Here is a 21,357-nt window from a genome sequence, read left to right as displayed (position 1 = left end):
TGTCCATTGGCCAATTGGAGAAGACCCATTGGTTGTCCATTGGCCAATTGGAGAAGACTCACTTGATGTCCATTGGCCAATTCAATCTGTCAAGTGCTAACAGCACCTACTATATGCAAAGCACTAAACTAGGCTCTGAGTAGTAGAAAACAATACTAGTCCCTGTTTGTGACTACTGTATGATCTTGGGAGAATAGTGGAATAATATTAATGATTATAACACAATACAGAATAGCACAAGGAACATGAAGTATAAACATGGTTCTCAGAAGTGTCACAGGATAGAGAAAGAAAGACCACATTTACTTGGTAGCTGGTTATCAAAAATGGCTTCATGAAGGAAACATCATTTCAGATAGAAGTAGGATGATGAGTAACATTTTGACAGGGAGTCTCAGGTGTGTAAAAGGCATTTACCCCCACCACACCTGTGAAGGAAACATCCTATGCACAGGCATGGGGTTGGGGAAAGGAGGAGTGAGCTTCAAGAACTAGAAAGTGACCAGTTTTGGCTAGAATAGATAAGGGAGCCACTGGGGATAAGGCCAGAGAGAAGGCCTTATCCGGCCTTATCTCCTTATCTGGCTTCCTGTGGCTCCCCTACCTATTCTAGCTAAAAGTTGTTACTTTCCTGGGGAAGGACAAGAAGCACCGACCGAGGCAGGGAGGAAATGGGGAATTCTAAATGCTTCTGAGCAGAAGGCACGAAGGAGGAAAGCCTCTTTTGGAGGCTGATGCAATCACTCCAGGGATAGGTTAAACAGTGTTTGCATCTAGCAAATACCTGCAGAAATGTAACAGAACAGATAGGAGAGACATAGTAGATAAGTGAGAAGCCTTTAAACTGACTAGATGTGGGGGACTAATAGGAATCAGGAGATATTCCAGAGTTTCAAATTTGGATAAGTAGGAAATGAAGGAATCAGTAAAACAGAGACAAGGCAGAAGAGAAGTCATTTGCATAGGAAGATGCAAAGTTTGTTTTTGTTTTTAATTTAGGAAATGGTCAGTCCTCCAGGTGGTCAACATCCTCCAGAAAGAATTTGTAAGTCTGAGGCCAATGCTCACGTCAGATCCAGGAAGCCAGGTATTATCTGAGCCTAGCAGCTAAGATCAAAAAGGTATTCAGAGAGCAAAGATTTGGGGCAAAGGCAAAACCCTGGCCAATGCCTACATTTCAGTGTTGGAGGAGAAATAGAGTCAAAAAAGAGAAGAGGTCAGCAAAGTGGGGAGAAAACCAAGATGGCACAGCACCATGAGATGCAGGAGAGAAGAAAGTCCCAACACTGGGGAGTTGCCAATTACGTATAAGGTTGCACAAAGTTTGGAGAAATTAGGGCCAAGAATTGGCCAATGTTTTGAAGCATTAGAAGTCACTGGAGTATTTGATTTGAGCAAGCAGTTTCAGTCCACTGGAGGCAATGTTATGCTGAAGTTATACTGTTATGCTGAAGACAGCTAAGTAAGAAAGTAGAGTTCTGAACTGCAGTCACCACTTTCAATACCTTGACAGTAATAGGAAAGAGAGAAAAAGAGTGAGACAGAGGGTGAGAGAGAGATATATATATGAAATAGTTGCTTGCAAGGTAACAAGGTCCAAGAAGAATTTTGCTACTCACAAAGAGTTAGATCCTACAGAATCCATTTGACCCACAGAGGCCCATAACAGTCCCACAAGAAAGAAAGCCAATCCCTTCTGATGGATCTCCCAGCAACATCTGTAGCCACTTGAAATGAAGAAGGGCTGAGAATGCTTTTGAAGAATTGCAGATATCATGTGTATCACATAGTGAGGTGGGGATTAGGAGCTACAATAGTAGCCTCTTCTCTGCCATGATCCCAGGATCCTTCCTGCAAGCATGCTCCTTGTTGTTTCCACTAAGAACCAACTCCCCTCCCTACTACTGGAAAATCTGTCATAACTGGAAATGCGGGAAGGAGATAGCAAGGTCAGAAGACAGGGGATACTAGAAATAGAGGGAAAATGATGTGAATGGACCATCAGTTTAAAAACATTTATTTATCAGCTGCCTTTCCTTGTGGATTTATGCTACAAAATCCATGTCATTTTCTCTTTCTTGGAAAGGAACATAATGCCACTATTTGGTTGAATTGATTTGCAAGGACTGGCAATCCTGTGTAATAACCACAAAGCTATTGGCTTAAATACTGCTATTTAAGTATGGGCTGGCTTATGGTCTGAATGCACTGAACATATTTACAAGTCCTCAAGCATACATGAAAAAATAATATTTTTTAAAGTCATTGATGCTATTATTATCAAGTTTGTGACACTGAAATAGCATCTTCCATGAGGTTTTCCAGAAACTCCATCCATCTAGATCTTCAGAAGGCTGCAATTATAAGAAACTTAACTGGTCAACTTATTAGAACACTCAGAAATTCTCATTGACTGAATGCACACTGAGCACAGATACTATCCCTATTGTGCGTATGTGCAGTGCTTCAGTGCTTTTGAAATATTTATAAGTGTCTCCTCCTAAGGATGCAGACGTTATTGTTTACAGCCTGAACTTATTTAAGGAACAAAACCTGCGGATGCACTTCCTGTTATAGTAATACCTAGGTCTTATTATTTATAAATATGTATGTCTCTTATATTCATAAGACACTTCCATCTACATTAGCTCATCAACACTGTGTTACTGAGATAGGTAGAGGAAGGAAAGCACTTTTGTTTCGGAATTAAAGCTGTGTCTAGGTGGCATTACTTAGGCAGACTCTGATGTAGGAAACCTGGTCATTGTCACATCTTCCTGGGCTGTACTGGTTAACATTGTCAAATCCGCGATGTTGATGGTGCCATAATGAGCCATTCACGTATTGAGACCCAGCCCATATGACTCATCTCCAGTCCCACAGACAAGAATGAATGGCAGAGGTGCGACTGTAACGCACATCCCTAATTCACCAGAACTCTTTTTCACAGGGAGCTGCTAACAGGATCCCCTGACAATCCGAAATCCCCAGCTTGCGTGAATGAACTAACATACACATCAGGTTGCTAGATTAGCTGAAGACGGAAGTGGGGATGTCTGGAAGGACGAACCTATGTATCCTAATAGTTACTCAGTAGTGTCCCCAGACACGGACAAAGAAATTGGCATTGGGATAAACGGGAAGAAGAATGCAAAGCTGTTTCCTAAGGAAAACAGAAATGACAATTCCAATCAGTACTAAACACACACACAAACAAAATCCCTCACTGTTTCCTTAGCTTAGTGCCACACCTCACTGAAAAATAAAATTATGGACTACCCTTTGTATTAGGTTGGCGCAAAAGTTATCGCGGTTTTGGACATTACTTTCAATGGCGAAAACCACAGGAACTTTTGTGCCCACCTAATAGCAGTGAGGAAGGTGCTAGCACAGCTTTGGTAATATAAGGAACTCTAATAGAGCCAGGGCTGAAATATGTTCCAAACATCTGGGTTAGGCTTGGCAGCCTGTTCCCACAGTGTAACTGATCATGGAAGAGGGTGAGAGGTGAGGCGAGCTGGACTTCCTAGGTCCAGTGGTGACTTAGAGAACCTTTCTACAAGAAGTTTGTAAAATGCACCAATCAGTGCTATGTAAAAATGCACCAATCAGAGCTCTGTAGCTAGCTAAAGATTTGTAAAATGGACCAATCAACAGGACATGGGTGGGGACAAATAAGGGAATAAAACCTGGCCACTCCAGCCAGCAGCAGCAACCGGCTGGAGTCCCCTTCCATGCTGTGGAAGCTTTGTTCTTTCACTCTCCACAATAAATCTTGCTGCTGCTCACTCTTTAGGTCCGTGCCATCTTTAAGAGCTGTAACACTCACTGCAAAAAGTCCAGGGCTCCGTTCTTGAAGTCAGCAAGACCAGGAACCCACCGGAAGGAACAAACTCTGGACCCAAGGGGGCGTGCCAGGCATGTGTAAAAGCCTGCTCTGGGGCCCCACGGTGGCTCAGCCTGTAATCCCAGCACTTTGGGAGGCTGAGGTGGGTGGATCACCTGAGGTCAGGAGTTTGAGACCAGCCTGACCAACATGGTGAAACCCCATCTCTACTAAAATACAAAAAATTAGCTGGGTGTGGTGGCGCGTGCCTGTAGTCTCAGTTACTCGGGAGGCTGAGGCAGGAGAATCACTTGAACCCAGGAGCTGGAGGTTGCAGTGAGCCAACATTGGGCCACTGAACTCCAGCCTGGCGACAGAGCAAGACTCTTGTCAAAAAAAAAAAAAAAAAAAATCCTGCTCCGGAACCCAGTCTCTCTCCAGACAATCCGTAGCCCTTACCCCTGCTGTTGGGAATCAGAGGCCCCAGAATTCAAAATCAAGTGCCTCTGATTAAGTTGGAGGGAGTGAGGAGGAGCGGATGTGGCCAGACTCTCTGAATGCGGACAGGCAGCCACCCACTCCAACGTCCAGGGAGTGGCTGTCTTAAGTGCCTTCTGAAAGGTTGTTATCCAGACGGACGACCCACTTCAGCAGTTATTGAAATTGTCCCTTTCACTCTCTCTTTGCTGAATTTTTGCTGATCTCTTCTCCGTATGACCTACTGTGGATCACAGACGCTTCTCAGGGACACATTGCGGTTTTTCACCTCGACTCTTCATATACCTCATTTTGAGTTCAATACAAGTGTCAGCTGGTTAAACTAGTGTCTACATGTGCAAAGTATTCTGTGGGACTGTAAAAGGTAGAAATATAAGTAAGTAAGACATGGTTTTCGTCTCGCTGGAGTCTGCCACCCAAACGGGAGATGAGCACTTGTACAGTTAGAATGAGGACTCTACAGAGATGGGTGTTGGAAGGCAAAATAGAGTGCTGTGGTCAGACTGTCACATTAACTGGAATTTGTCAGTTTGACTGGCTGCCATCTTTCCAAAACAGTGAGTTGATCTAGAAATTTACACTTTATTTATTTATTTATTTATTTATTTATTTATTTATTTATTTATTTATTTTAGAGGCAGAGTCTCTCTGTGACGCCCTGGCTAGAGTGCAATGGCCTGATCTCGGCTCACTGTGATTTCTGCTTCCCGGGTTCAAGCAATTCTCCTGTCTCAGCTTCCTGAGTAGCTGGGATTACAGGTGCATGCCACCATATCCTGCTAATTTTTGTATTTTTACTAGAGACAAGTTTTCATCATATTGGCCGGGCTGGTCTCGAACTCCCGACCTGCTTGCCTCAGCCTCCCAAAATGCCGGGATTATAGGTGAGCCACTGCGCCTGGCTAGAAATTTACTTTTTAAATTATTTTTACCATCTTTTCTGTGACCAAATGTGTAAACAAATAAATGTCCAGTTTCTCACTTTATTTGAGAATAAAAAAGACAGACAACTATGAACTGAGATTTTTTAAAAAAGATAAAACAGTGATCTTAGTTAGCCAGGGATTACCACATCTAAAACAACCTAATCTCTCATCAGACCAAGTCAGCCTCAGCTCTTCCAGGTTTGTAGAGACTTGTGTCTGTTTTTTAATCTTTGAGTCGAGAGTGTGTGTTCTTTTTCTCTTTAAATGTAAGAATGTAGTGCCTTTAAATATTTTGAAGTGATCTATGTAAGATTAAGATTTTGACCACGTCTTAATTCTTTCCATGCCACTTCCCAGGTTGCTTGTATCTTGTATAATAGTTGCCCTGCTGGTAGCGTTAGAGAGCCAGAAAAGGACTTGGAATCGTGACTATATCGACTGGCCTTTGCCATCTTCGGCTATTCCGGAGAAATATAAGAACTGGAATTGAGAGACAGTTAGCATCCTCTTACAGCCCAGGACTGGAAACTGTCTCCGTGACATAGCAGTCTATCACAGAAGCAGCAGGCCATCACCTCCAACCTGGCTGGCTGCTTGTACAAAGTATCCGCCCAGATAAAAACAAAATACACTGGAGCATCTGTTTCTTCTCAGAAAACACTATTCCATTTCTCCGAGGAACCCAGTGCCTGAGCAGTCTCCCTTTAACCCTTAAAGAGCCACCGTGACAAACGCAAGAATCGAAATTGTATGAATGAGGGAGCCGTGGGAGAAAAACACTTCCCTGCTATTTACCTGAGATTAAGTAAATGACCAGCGCTTGGAGGGGAATGAGGCCTTCTTACCTCTGGGCCTAAGAACAAGCATTGGACACAGTGGTATCTAATATGCCCTTTTACCAGTTGAACAGATCAAACCCACGTGCGGCCGGGTTGTTAGGCTTTAAATAAATATTGTATTTATGTGTGCTTTGTGCTTTTAAACTCTATCAACAAAAAGCACTAGAATTTAGACATTTATTTCTCAGGATTTCCATTCGTAAGTTAAAGCAAGTTTTTATTTATTTGTTCTTTGAAAATTTTAAGGATAGAATCTTGCTTTGTTGCCCAAACTGGAGTACAATGGCGAGATCATAGCTCACTGTCACCTCAAACTCCAAACTCCTGGCCTAAGCGATCTTCCTGCCTTGGCCCCCAAAAGCACTGGGATTACAGGTGCCCACCACCACAATTTGTTAATTTTTTATTTTTTGTAGAGAGAGGGCCTTGCTATGTTGCTCAGGCTAGCCTAGAACTCCTGGCCTCAGCAATCCTCCCACCTCCATCTCCCAAAGTACTGGGATTATAGACCTGAGCCACCACTCCCGCCAAGCTTCAATTGAGTGGAAAACCACCAATTGGTTGAAAGTTTCTGTGCACAGTTTTCACAAGTGCTTATTTAATTTGAACTTAAAGTTTAAAAATTAAGTCCTTCCTCAGAATTAGTTGGTTGATACTTAAACTTTCTTGAGAACTTGTTAATAAAAGAAAAGAATTGCTTGAAGAAAAAATAAGCTGGTAACGTTTCATGAGAATTTCCTCATTCACAAGACACATCCAAGTGTGACTTTGATCACAAAGACAGAAAGATTTGTGAGGCAGCAACTGTTTATTTGGGTTCTGTTGATATAACTTTTCCAAACTTCAGGGATCTCAGCTGTGAAATGAGGATGAGAGAAAAGTGAGTTCTCATCCCCATAGTGGGCACATATTGAAGACTCGACAGCAAGAGCCTGGCATAGGTTGGACACAGTGGCTCACGCCTGTAATCTCATTACTTTGGGAGGCTGAGGCAGAGAATGGCTTAGCCCAGGAGTTCGAGACCAGCCTGGGCAGCATAGTGAGAAGTCCCCCCCACCACCATCTTTCTATGTTTTAAATAAATAAATAGTTTTTTCAAAAAAAAAAAAATGGTCATAATTATTCCTTCCCAAACACTCTATGATTATTTAAATTAAAGAAGAAAGCAACATCTTTATCAAAGAAGATCTAGCAATAAAGACCTGGGCTTGATGAGGAGGAAGACCACCTTACAAGGCAAAAGTTCTCCATGAACTTGAACTCTACAAAGGAATTGAGTAGATGGAAGCCAAAATACTCTGTTTTTTTTGTTTGTTTGTTTTTTGTTTTGTTTTCTTCCTCTGCTCCTCTGCAGAACATAGTACAGCTCTGAATGAACGTGTTTCACTTCCTAAGCTATCTGTGAAGATTCTGAATTGTTTCAACCATAAGACAGTACTAACTGCTCTAGATACCAGATACAGGCCAATCAACCAGAGAAGAGCAGGAGAACCCTCCTCTCAAGGTGCAATGAACTGCCAGGCCACTGACTCTTACAATCAGGATGGATAACGAACACCCAGGCAAAAGGCATTTGGAACCTGATCCAAACACGAATTTTTGTTTCTTGTTTTTCTTTAAGCTTAACGATCAGCCTGGATGAATACTACCACTGCAATTAGTTACGTTTATTTTTTAGCTTCCTTTACACACACATATGTGTTTGTGTGTGTGCTTCTGTGGATCCATGTCAGCAGGCATGCAAGTATCAAGTTTTATGCTGGAAAGAAAGGAGCTGAGAATGTGCATGCCGGCTGAAGGCATATGTCTCACTTGGATCAGTTAAGTGCCTGCTCCCTAAAGTGAAATCTCGTTGGAAATGCCATGCACATGTTGATTCAGTTTGATAAGATTTCAACCAGCCTTCTCCTTTAACTCACAAAAGTTGCTTCCTTTAAATTACAGAAACGCCTAACACAAAACAACCTCGTAATACTCAAAACTCATTATGATCAAATGTGATTGCTTATACTAAATAATAATAAAGTAAATTAATTTTATTAAACACTGGAGGCTCTGTTCAAATTAAATTCAGTGCTAATGGGGAAAAAAATCAAAAGGAAGAAAGTAGATAGTTATCTGCCTCAGTAATAACCAAGGATGCTGCAAGTAGTAGTAGCAGCTTTGGCCTGCAGTTGTTGTGAGGAGGGTTCATTCTTCCACCAATAGTTTTTTAATTGACTTGAGCTTGGTGGCGGTGCCTCTCATATTGAGAAGTCACTAGAGATCAAAACCAGAAATAAAAAGATGAAGAAAAATAAGACAAAGGAGGATGTTTCTGAATTTGCTTGCACAGAAAACCTGCATAAAAAGCAGGCTCCAGATTGAAAACTTTGAAATAAAGACGAGATATTTCCTTCAGTAGCCACTGAAAATAATTAGAAAATGCATCAGTAGGATTCTGCTTTTTGATTAGAAATAGTGCCTATTTTTTTCTATATCCACTCCAAAGACTTTCACTGTCTATATTCAAGGATAGTACCCACAGGCTTCTTATTTTGAGACAGAATTTTGTTCTTGTTGCCCAGGCTGGAGTGCAATGGCACAGATCTCGGCTCACTGCAACCTCTGCTTCCCAAGTTCAAGTGATTGCCTTGCCTTAGCCTCCCAAGTAGCTGGGACTACGGGCATGCACCACCATGCCCAGCTAATTTTGTATTTTTAGTAGAGATGGGGTTTCACCATGTTGGCCAGGCTGTTTTCAATTGAACTCCTGACCTCAAGTGATGCACCTGCCTCTGCCTCCCAAAAGTTGGGAGTGAGCCACCGTGCCTGGCCGGTACATAAAAACTTCTAAGACTCTAGTTTAGTTTTACCTGATTTTGAAATGTATAAAAATGAAGTCGCATAAGGTAGGACATCAATTGCCCTTGAGGGCAAAAGTTGGTGACTAAAAGTGACATCAGAGGGCTTTTAGGAAGCTGGAAATGTTGGCCTCGAGATTGGTTTTGTGGATGTATCCACCTTGCAAAATTTTATCAGCTCTTGTACTTGTGTATTTTTCTGAATATATATTATACTTTACTAAAGGTATATATTCTTCTCTATTTCATATGGAAAATAGAGATGTATTTTGGCTTAAAAAATTCAGTTTCCCATAAAACAAGGATTTTGTTTTAGTGTAAGTGATGCTCTAAAATACAGGACTAGAGTGAGGCACTTCCCTTGGATACAAAAAGCCAAAAACTCAGTGATTGAGAAAAATAGTATTTTAATGTAACATTTTTTAAAAATCCAAATTAACCCTAAAAAATCCATGCTAATAATAATAAGGAAAGATTAAAACAGAAAATATTACTCAGGAAAACAGAAAATGGAACTTATACTCCAAAAAGTGCCAGTAAGTGCAAATGTGCAGGAATAAATGTAAAGGTGCAGGAATAATCAGATTTGAGAAACCAAGGGGCAGATTATTTTTCATTCCATAAGTTTATATCCTCTGAAAATAAAAGACATTAGCACTGTTTCGAAGTTTGTAATAATGTAGGTAATTTAACAAGTAGCATTAAAGAAACAATGTGTGAATTATTCCAACAAAATTCTGAAAAGAATATCATCTCTATTTGCTTATAATTTCACTATGGTTAAATTTCTTATGAAGTTACAAGAATGCAATCAGCCTTTGAATGCATTGAGTTAGGAAAAATATGCCTATTATTGATTACACATAGGAGAGATTACGAATCTAAATCATAGATGAAAAAAGCAACTATGCCATGATATGAAACAGCACTTCAAATCAGACACTGAAATCGGTAAGCAAGATTTTCTTCTTGTCGGTAGGAAAAGCACTACTGGGTTTGATTCCCCCAACACTACCACCTTTTTAGACTTTTGTTAGAGCTTTGCATTCATTTCCTTAATGTTTTTAACCCAATGTCTGTGAAATGTTTATTGCTCCCTGGATGGTGACATCTGATCTGAATGTAACCACACACCTCTTTGCTCAGCAGTATTTGTCACAAACCATTATAAATTATCATGTTGATTGTGTGCATTGCTGGGAAACTGGAGAAGTTTCATAAATTCTAACTACCGTATCAATGACATTCTTGTTTATTATACAGATATAAACTTTTATGAGATTCAAGATGTCTGCCTTACCATTGAAGAAAACTTTAGTGGAGTAAGATCTAACTAGTTCAATGTAAATACTGAAAGTCATTTTCAATGTGCAATGAACATGTCTTTCCGAGAACTTTCCACTGGTCACTTTGTTGCTTTTCTACTTTTAATTATGTTTTGACACTTCACAAGTGTGCAGGATTTTGCTGGCACAAAAGAAATCAACATTCCTTCCTCTCCCTCAACACCTGCTTCGGTGAGCATTCTCTAGAATCCTCCCAACTGAATAATAAAATCATGCATATATCTAGCTAGAAATCCCAGGCCTGTGTTAGCCCTGCAGACCGACGCGCCACTGCTCTGTTGACTGACTGATTTACACCAGTTCTTGTTCAATGAAAGAATTAAGGGGTTATAGTATTATGGTTCTGATGCTTATTTGAAATGAAACCTCATTCAGTGGTGGCATAGACACAGAATGTTACATTTTAAAACTAACTGGGGCACAACTTACACATTTAATTTTCCTAATGAAATATCCAACTTTGATAGCCACTGCAAAAACTTAACAACCATTTTGCAAAGTATGGTCCAGAATTTCTTATGAACTGGGTCAGTCTTGGTGCTATTCACATGAGAAGTTGTGACTGTATACTGTATTGTTAAGATTATGAAATGATGTTTTTTACCTAATTATACATAAAACAATAAAAATCTGAATAAAAATTTTTTTTTTTTTTCTGCCAGAACTATGTGGCTGGTCTAATGACTTAACCATCCCTATACTCTGCAAAAGAAAACTGTTTACTTGGGTTTCAAATGTGTGTCACAATAAGCAAATGTACTAAGACATCGATTTCTTAAGCTTTCTCAGGGTGAAAGTTGACTGTACAAGTACTGACCATTTCAACAGAAAATGCAGGGTGTATCATGTGCAAATCATCTCATTACTGGATCAACAGATTTAGTTTGACGTATGTTTAATTTCATATTTCCAAATGTTCTAACAATCACCAACTTGTTAAAGATATAATAATGATAACTTATTTTGAGAGGCACTTTTACCTTTTAAAAGGGCTTTCCTATCTACTACTTGATCCTACTAGTAGCCCTATGACATCAGTATAGCAAATATTTTTTACTGCCAACAGACATATAATGTAGCTGAAACAAGGAAAAGTATTAAATATCTCAAATAAGATGAATAGTTTGTTCTTAAAAGGAGTGATAACTAAAAGCTCACCAGCTTTCTGAATGTGGTTTTAACTGTGCCTAGTTTTGTGCCACTTCAAATCCACTTTTAAAAAAACCCATATAAAAAAAAAAAAAAAAAAAAAAAAAAAAAAAACCCTAATAACAAAACTATGTGTTTAGGAATCTAATCTAAACTTTGAAGTCTATGAATTTGTTCTTCAAAGAATTTCTGGTGTTCCCGTGTTTTTTGTTTTTTGTTTTCTTGGGGTATTCCAATCCCCTGTAAAATTTAGAACTGTGGATTCATCTCAAAGCCTTCACAAAAGGAGGTTAAGTATTTTGCCACATTTGTAGAATCTCAAATGCACCCTTCAGCACTGAGCACGAGTCGTTCATATGAATCAGCTTAGAAAGATAGTGAAAGGAATGCCTTATGCTGTTCTTCCTGTATCTTTCTGGAGTTTCTCATTGATAAAAAGATCACATTGCAACACTTCAAAACACAGCGCGAAGATATTTTCCATGGATCTAATCTCCATTGACTTCATCAGGCTAAATATATCAGCCTTTCAACTTTGGTCAGGAGATGGCACCTTCACAGAGAGCAAAGCCTCAGCTGGGACAATTAAGAAATCACCTTACTCTGTAACATTAAAAAAGCAAAGTCACCATCATAAGATTGTTAGGTAACATCTTCTCAGTCATGTCAGTTTCTCAAATACTTTGCTGATATCACTAAAATTGTCATTTTCTGTGAATTACAATAATCCTTTATTGTACTTTTTAAAAAGAAAACTAACCAAAAAGGTGCTCCTTTAATCCCTTCATACCCCACCTGACACCATGATATGACAAAACATTATTTAAGGTTAACTGTGAGCTAGACACCACTGTAAGCTAGACGCTATCTTAATAGTGTGAGATGCTGTTGTAATAATTAGTATACGCTGGTTATTTGGAAACTGATCATCAGCCTATGGATTTATGCTAATTCTCTGAGCACCAAAATGTTGAATGAACCAGATGACCTCATTTCCCTGACCATGAAAAGCTAGTGTACCACACCAACTCAACAGGTCGTTGAGTGCTTTCTATAGGTAGGAAGATTTTTATATTACTCTGTTCTTTCCTAGAAGAAATGTGCAAATAGAATTGTAAGCCCTTTACATATATTAAGTGATTCAACTGGCTTCCCTTCTTAAATTTCTACTACTGTTGCGTGCTGGATCTGGCACCCAACAGCTCATAAGAACCAACTGTGCACATTTCTTTGCTAGTCTGGGCAGTGACATCACGGGGGTAGTTTGAAATTGGCTATGATAAGAGTATTTACACCACAGAAATTGGCATGTGCTACATACAGATCAGGACTTGACTTGTCTTCTCCAAAGAGCCAGCTGTTAAACATTTACCACCACACCACTGCCAATAACTAGTGATTATTCTGAATTCTTTAAGTATTATGTTACATGTATTGATGGTCATGATTTCCAGATTAGAAATTAGTAAACGTCAGTTTATTGAATTCTAACAGCACTTTATTTTTTGGAATAATGTTATTACTTGAGTAAGTTTTACCAGAAGTTCTCCTACAGCAGTTTAAACATGGTCAAAAAGCAAATACTACTACTACTACTACTAATAACAATAATAATGAAGTATATCAAATATAATAGAAAACAAGTATCCAGATTGTGTAGGTGATTGACACTGTAAAAACCACCATAAAGAATATTAGCAAAATAAATAAATAAATACAATGAACTCTTTGTTTCCAGGCAGTCACTGTAACACTATTAATGGTAACTTCCATATACAATTAAAAAGTCAATATAATGCCCTGAAGCACTTCTGAATCACAAAGCAAAGATTAAATTGGAATTGGTGTAATTTTATTGCACTGTAGTATACATTGATTATTTGGAAACTGATCATCAGCCTATGGATTTATACTAATTCTCTAGGCACCAAAATGTTGAATGAACCAGATGCCCTCATCTGTCTGACCATGAAAAGCTAGTTTACTATACCAACTCAACAGGTTGTTGAGTGCTTTCTACAGGTAGGAAGATTTTGATATTACTCTGTTCTTTCCCAAAAGAAACGTGTGTTCAAATAGACTGTCTTTAGCAATGAATATACTTGCAAAATAATATTTAGGTCTAGTGGTAGCAGTAGTCTCTAGATAGCGTATACAGTTACACCAAACTGACCCACTTTAAAACTTGCAAAAACCTCTCAGTCCCTGAGAAACACTTTAGAATTGATATTTAAATTGATTATTTTTCTTTGATAAAACTATTTATATATGTACAAACTTCATAAAAGATGGATATTCAGGTTCAAGTCTCTGGAGACTACACCACTTTCAGTGTGTCAGAATGGGATAACATGTAAAAGACAAAGACAGGGGGTCTGTTGGGTGTCAAGAGAGACCAGCAAATATGTATCCAAGTGGACTGCTACGTGCAAGGTAAAAACATACTTTCGATACTGTGGAAAGCAATATCCACATACCAGTTCTTTCACATAAAGTGAGGAAATATAATTTCGACTGTCTCGTAGTGAGAATGTCTTCATAATAACGAAATCTGGCATAAGTTAATGTTTAGAAACTTAACAATAGAAAGAGATAGCAAGACTAAGCAGATGGATGAAACACTGATGTGTATTTGAGTTCCCACTGTATTCATCGTGTCTTACCAATTATTTTCTAACATTTTCCATAAAAGTATTTTAATCAATAATCCACCTTTTACAAAACCCCTCATCTGGCTTATCATGTAAGCCTTATTATTATTCAATGACAATTTGCTTTTTCCATGTCAAACTTCATAAGAATAATTGTCATTATTCAGTGACAATTTGCTTTTTCCATGGCAAACTTAGTAAGATGCAGTTCTTAATCATAAGATATGCCACAGTTTGATGTATCTCAGTGAGATCTCCAATCCCACTATCTGTGGATGCGATATATATTAGTGATCCACTGTATTTCATAAAAATGCAAGTGAGATTTTTGAGTTTCTAATTCTTCCCCTCTCCAGGAAAAAAAAAAAAAAAAAAGAAAGCAAAAAGAAACATACATACTGTATACATTTCTTAACAAAAGAGTTCTCAAACCAAAAGCGCTAACAGGAAGGAGTATGAGAGATTACACATTTAACTATAATATTCCTGGTTTGGGAAACTCAGAAATCACTTAACGTAATTCAATTTCTATACCATTGACATATAATCTGGCTGAGACTGGAATCCCTCCTGGATCCATTTATAATCTACATTGTACACACTGACTCCCCCCCGTAGACAGTCGTGACCACTAGATGGTGCTGTGGTGCGCTGTTCAAACACATTCCCACTTACTTGCAATCTCTGTCCTCCAAATCGAAGTGAGGGTTGAAGTTGATCATAATTCTCTGGTATGGGTCCGGAGCCTGAATCAGCCATTCACATTTTTCACTTGGGTGATAAGAATGAGGATAACCAGGAGATGTAAGGTACCCGGGGCTTTCAATTTTTATAGTATCGCCACATTTATCTGCAATAAAAGTAAGATTTTAGTAGATCTTTCCTGACAACCTCTTAGGTAATCTAGCTTTATATATAAATTATCGGTTATTAAACATTCCCTAACTTTTTAAGGGGAACTTTAAAAGGTCCCCGTAAGTCCTTCGTGTGGCCCTGAGTGCAACACTCCACAGAAAAACACTCTTTGATCTCAGGAAGGTTGACTCGGGCAGAAAGCCAACTGAGATCCGAGAGGACTCTTCGCCCGGCCACGAAGTTTCTTCCTAAGGAAAAGGTCTTCTAGCATTAAAAACATTAAATCCCCTCAATTGATGTTAACATGGTCCCCTGGGAGCTTCTGCTAGACTTAATTATCCCCCAAGAAGTGTAATCACATTAAGTAGCAAGTTCTAAGTGGAAAGTGACTGAAAGATGCTGTTCGACCCCTTGTGTTGTTTTTTGATGATAAGCCTGGTCTATGTCATTGATCAGTGGGGATTGTCTTTGATTGGCTTAAAGCCAAACCTTTTGTTGTTGTTGTTTTATCTGCCCATAAATCTAAGTGATTTTGAGTTATCTCTGCTCTTGAGATCCAAATCAACAGAGAACAAAGTATATTTGGTGAAGCAGAAATAATTCTGCTTTACTTCTCCAAGTAAAGTTGTTCATTCTTAAAAATCAGATCAAAGCAAAGGGGCAGAAAAAAAAAAAGTAAATAGCCACATGGCATTAATTCTAATTACCTAAATGTTGGGTGAAAAATAACCCACCACACAGGTGTGGGTATCACGTATGGTAACCCACATTCTCACATTCTGGGAAAGGTGAGCTAACTCATTTTGAGCCTTCGTTTCAAAAATGCTCAAGTGAAGCCAAATAAACCAGTCTCTGAACTGCCTTATTGTTCAGCATAGATTCTCATTGTCACATTTTATGATGGATTTCATACTGGAGCACCTCAGCCTGAAATGCTGCCACATTTATTGATGCTTAATTTTGAGCAATAAAAATTTGGTGCATAAACTATACAAGAGAAACAGGTACGAAAGCAGTGAAATATATAAGCCTATCAATCACAAATTTTCAGTAATGGTATATATAGATTTTAACACTGCATCTAATAGATTCTCTGTGGAAAGAGAATGGCATTCTTTGCTCTCAGCATGAATTTATAAATCTACAGAATTTTATTACAGGAAAACCAGGTCAAATGGAAATGAAAGATGAAGTGCACATCAAAAATGCATAAAGCTACATGCATCACAGAAATCATTTCCCATAAATTAAAAAAGAAGACAATATAGTTATATTGTTTTTCTCAATCACTAGGTGCTTGACTTTGTTCCTTAGACTGGGGGTAGTCTTATTCTGGTTTCCTTTGCATTGGATTGTAAAAGTGTAAGGTTTGCCAGGAAGAAATGATGTTGTAACTGGAGTTCAAAATCTCAGCTCATGATCATGTTGGACCCTGTTATGTGATTCTACTGAGACTCTTGCATTATTCTGAATGTGCAGAAAACTTGGAAAGTGACCTTGTCTCATTAAGTCTCCTCCAGCTCTGGACAAACATCATGGTGGTGTCTGGCATCTGTTACAGGAGTGAAATAAAACAGCCCTGGTTCTAGTCACTCAGCAGAGTCACTTCAGAAGACATTTAGGTGGACTTGGTACCACACCAGAGCTCTTTAATCTGTGACTTCTGAGAAAGTGACAGTGTAATAAGATAATGTGGACTGCTAGACTCCCTGGCTCTGTTAAATCTCTCTAGCAGTTGATTAAGAAAGAGCAATTTCTAATGACTCTGGACCATTAGTCCTAAATAAGGTTAATGAATTAATTTAGCAGACACTGGTTACTTAGAGGAGGTGGACATGGCTTTAAGAGGTCTGCTGAGTTACAGTGGCATTTTCTGGCTCTGGTCACTTCAAGCATAACAACATGGCTTTTGCTGGTCAAGCTCACCAACTAAAGCCAGATTTTCAGCATTCCCCACATTTCTGCTAAGAAAATTAAGAAGTGTATGTGTGTGTGTGTGTGTGTACTGCATATATATTTGTGTAGTTCACAACCTAAAGTCTGATAGCTCTTTGCATTGCGCTTCAAATCTATCTTGTGAACACCCCTGCTATGGATTTAGTCTCAAAGAGTTGTGGAGGACAGGGTTACTATAATTTCTAGTCCAACCGTTTGAGCTCTTTCAGTTGGACGAGAAAGCTATTTCATTCCCTGCCAGAATATAAAAAGATGCTACCAGCTCAGGTTCATTAATAAATTGAACTCTACATTCATAATTTTTTGTGTCTTGTTTTCCTGCCAGATTATAGAAAAATGCCATCCACTTGGGTTCACTAATAAGTGGAACTCCATGTTCATAATTTTTTTTGCATGTGTTTTGCTTTAAGCATCTCTTTAGAATACTGCTTGAGGGAAATACTGCTGAGGGAAATCCATTGCTGAAATCACAAAACCTTGAAAAAGCATATTAGAGAGATTAACTTCCATCATAAAGATGTGATTTAAATTCCTGTTAGTATGAGGCCCTCCACTCGCGGTCTCTTATTAAAACAATATACCACAGTAAGTAGTGGATGTTCTTTTCTTCTAATTACTGTGATTGAAATCTAAGCCAGACAAAAGTAAATATTTGATCATTAGTTAATAACAATTGCTGACGACTTACTGTAAAGATAATTGCATACCGTTGCCTGCACTTACTTTACAGTGTGAAGTCAAACATGCCTACAACCAGGTCCCATTTTAAAACACATGATTTAGGTTACATGGTACTGTTTAGACCCCAGTATAGTTTTCCATTTACTTAACAGTGAGTGGTTTTAAAAGCTGAGTGGAAGCTGCAACTAGCTTAGAGATTTTCAGATATCCTGGTGCCTTACACTGTATATATCAGATTCCTGTATTGACACTATGTAACTTTCAGTCATACTCCAGACAGATTAGGGAAGATGTACAAAGGCGGGGGAGGGAGTTTCATCAACCCACAAACCGATATCTCTGGCCATCACCCACCAGAGGAAACGGCTTAGGGGCGCAGCAAAGGAACCAGGAAGTAAGATCTCCTGGTAAAGTGTTCATTAACTTTCAACAGCCATCAGATTTTTGAAAGGGAATCTCTTCTAATTGCCTTTGGGAGGAAACATTATTAAGATAATTGGCGTGCTGATCCGGGAAGGTAGGCAGCTCTGTCTTGTAGCAGAGGTAAGGAAAAGCCCGGCAGCCCAACGATCAACGTCAGGAGGGAGCCCAAAAACCTGAAATCCTCCTGCCCTAAACCGCCTGATCTCATTTCTTCATCTCTCCTCCCAGATAAAAGTTTCCTTCGCCTGGGAGTCGGTTGTTCCCGGCTGATCCCGGGAAGCCCCGCCTGAGCCCCAGTCCGGGGCGGGCAGCTGGGAGCCTGGGCGCCGCTGTCACCCGCGCCTCCGCCTGTCACTTACCGTTGCGAAAAGCGCCGGCCGGGGCGAGGGCGAGGGCGAGCGCGGCGCAGAGGAGCGGCAGCCCCTTCTCCATTCTCCCTTCGCCGGGTCCGCAGGCAGACGCGGGAGAACGAGGACGTGGGGGGAAATGCAGCAAAGAGGGGAATCCAAGCGATCCGAAGAGCCCCAACTCCGCCTAGAGCTGTACAATCCTCAGCCCGTCTTGGAGAAAGGAAAGCAGCGAGGCAATGCCTGGATCCGAGAGGAACGCTTCTCTTTTTGTGTCTCAAGTCGCCTGCATCCTGTCATTTAGCTCCGGCTTCCTCTCCCTTTTCCCACACTTGTTCCTCTTCCAGGAGCCACTGCCCGGGCCATGTCTCAAAAAAAAAAAAAAAAAAAAAGGGGGGGGGGGGACTGTGGGTGGGAGGGGGAGGAGGGAGGTAGTGCAACACACACCAAGCCAATTTCCAGGAAGAAAAAAAAAAAAAAAAAAAATCCGGCTTGTTTCTGGACCCGTTGGAGCCGCGGAGCTGGCGCCCAGGGGAGGTCCGGGTGTCTGCGGGAAGGAGAGGAACGAGCAATGAAAAGATGAGCGGGAGACAGAGGAGTTTCACCAACTGCACCCCCTCCTCCCCTCCTGCGGCCTCCCCCCACTCCAGAGCCCTTCCCTGGCTTCATCCCGCCCCTCTCCCCGCTCGGGCTCGCCTGTAATTGCCTGACAGGAGACTGGGAGGAACAACTTTCCCTCCGAGTGCTCTCCCCGTCCGTCTGTCTGTCTTTCCCGGAGATCCTGCAGGGATCTCCGCGGGAAGGAAGGCGCTGGGAGTCTGCGCCCCGGGCGCGTGGGTGCGGGCGTCTGAGGAAGGCGCGCGGAGGTCGGTGCCAGCCGCGGGGTCTGGCCAGCCCACCTAGCGTGCTCGCTCTGCACCCCTAGAGGGAGAGCTGGGCAGCTCCTGGAGGCGTAGATCCCGCCGCCGCGCAGTGCTGAGCGCCCGGGAGGTGGCGGAGGCTTCTCGCAACTTCAAATCCTGGGGCCCGCGCCCGCGGCGGCGAGGAGCGCAGGGTCACCCCCTGCCACTCCTCATCGCGCCAGCTTGAGACCTGTGGCGGGGAGCCACGGCGCACCCCTGGACGCCTCCGCCCAGAACTGGAGGGCTAGGAGGGGAAAGCCGGGCTGGAGTGGAAGCCGCACCGCGAAGCCGGGAGAGGGGTGGCAGTGTCGCTGCGGTGTGAAGCGAAGTCAGACCGCCTGGGCGGGCGAGGCCGGATTACAGCCCCACGCGGCTTCACTGGCCCGCATCAGGGCGCGCGGCTGGGTGCCGATGGCTCCCGGGTGCCCTCTGCGCGCCGCAGAGGCTTTATTGTTTCCCGAGATTTGGTGCCCGTTCCTCTCGGGCAGCGGGAACACCGGAGGCGGGAGGTGCTGCGCCTTCCAAGCTGGGGGGCAAGCACCTCCCGACCCCGCCCAACCTAGTCTGGGAGCCCAGGTGTTAGGGAGGGGTGTGGAAATCAGGGGTCGGGTGACCTCTGTTTCTCTGTGTATCCCGAGGGAGGGAAAGAGTGACGAGGGAGGGGTGCTCTTGGCTGCGCCCTCACAGTGCCCGCTCCCAGCCACAGGCAACGTGCACGCCGGCCCTCGAGCTCCTGCCACCCCCACTTCCCACAGCGGCGCGTGCCCCCAGCCCGCTGGATGCCCCCCAGGCCCATCTCCGAGGGTTTTCCGAGAACTGTTGCAGGAAGTGTGTGTAGATGCGAAAAGCAAGGACATTTCAGGGAACAAACAGGTTGCGGTCACCGATCAGTCCCCAGAGAAGGGTCAATGCTCACGGGCCACCTCCCAGGGAGTTTGTGGGTAAGGTGAAAAGGTCACACACCTCCTGGGGATTGGCGTCTACACACACAGCCAAAGTGCAGCCTGATTCCTACCTGGCACAAATAGCTGGCCAAAGCGTGATAGGAATGCTGGCAAGGAGACTCTGGTCAAAGGTTTTGGCGGAAGAAAACGGGGCGGGCAGGGAGAAAGCCGAAGGCGCGCGGGCGCCAGGCCAGGACTGCGCGCTCGCGGCTCGGGCTGGGCGCAGTGACGCGCGTCCCTCGGGGTGCAGGCGGGTCCCAGGCCAGTGGGGGGTGCACCCGCGGGGCCTGCACTCGCCACTCTCTCGCCCAGGGTCAAGCCTGTCTTCTCCTACCCACAAGTCCCGGGATTCCCGGTCGCCTAGCTGGAGACTCGACCCCCGCGGGCGCCTCCTTCGTCTGCCAGTTTCCTCCTTCTTCTCAGCTGTCGGACCCCTGGAAGGCGCGGAGTGGGAAGTGGGCACCGAAGGGCTGGGAGTTAAATGCCTGCGTTGAGCGGAAGAAGCAGTGTCGAAGCCGTGGGCAGCCCCGCGCCCAGGCAGGCGGGAGGCGAGACAGGGGCGCCGACCGCACCCAGCGCAGACCCCGGGGGAGCGAGCGCCGCAGAGGCAGCCCGGGCTCTCCGCTACTACCCGCGCAAGTCGCCGCCTCCCCAGGTGCAGCCCCGCCAGTCCCAGCCCCTAGCTGCGCTGGGTGAGAGGCATCAGATTTAGGGTGACCCGGAGCGACCTCGGTCCAGGCTTGGAAGGAGAGGCGCCTCTCAGGACCTGGCAGGTTGACAGGGAAGGGGAACCGGGCGGGAGCCGCGGCCACCCGGCCTGGAGTCTCCGAGGCCCGCCTGCGTCCTGAGGGGACCCGGCCTCCGCGCTCGCTCCGGGGCGCCGGTTTGGATCGCTCTGCGCCTCGGCGGGGTGAGGGAGGGGGCACACGCGGGAGACTTGAGCTGTGTTGTTTTTAGAAAACTGCCGCCAATCTCTCTTCCCCTTTCCCTGCTGAGTGTGCATTTCCCAGCCTAGACCCGCCAGGCCAGCAAATAAAGCCACCGGATCATGCACTCCGGAGCGAATGCCCCCACCCCGACCTTGTGCCCACCGCTCCCTACTGCCTTTCCCAAGGGGAATGGCTCCTCCCGCGCCTCAGCACACAAAAAACGCCTGCCTCCAGCTGAGAGC

The 21,357-nt window shown here is 42.9% G+C and overlaps 1 protein-coding gene across 3 annotated transcripts in view; it reads right to left on the bottom strand.

The window, feature by feature from the left end:
- NRP1 (neuropilin 1) overlaps window positions 1-20,321 on the bottom strand; it is a 160,459-nt gene extending 140,138 nt beyond the window's left edge. For 2 of the 3 annotated variants that reach the window (XM_023218149.2, XM_023218150.2), the window contains exons 1-2: window positions 18,353-18,887; window positions 14,754-14,928 (exon numbers count right to left, since the gene is read on the bottom strand). In XM_023218149.2, coding sequence (XP_023073917.1) covers window positions 14,754-14,928; window positions 18,353-18,425 — 248 coding nt within the window. In that variant the 5' untranslated portion in view covers window positions 18,426-18,887. Of the gene's footprint in view, window positions 1-14,753; window positions 14,929-18,352; window positions 18,888-20,257 lie in introns of those variants that run through there. The other variant, XM_023218148.2, reaches the window with a different exon arrangement.
- Between the last annotated feature and the right edge of the window lie 1,036 nt (window positions 20,322-21,357).

Source organism: Piliocolobus tephrosceles, chromosome 9 (genome assembly GCF_002776525.5).
Source record: "Piliocolobus tephrosceles isolate RC106 chromosome 9, ASM277652v3, whole genome shotgun sequence".
NCBI lineage: Eukaryota > Metazoa > Chordata > Mammalia > Primates > Cercopithecidae > Piliocolobus > Piliocolobus tephrosceles.
Note: the sequence above shows the minus strand (reverse complement) of the source record. Positions and strands in the feature narration are given on the sequence as shown.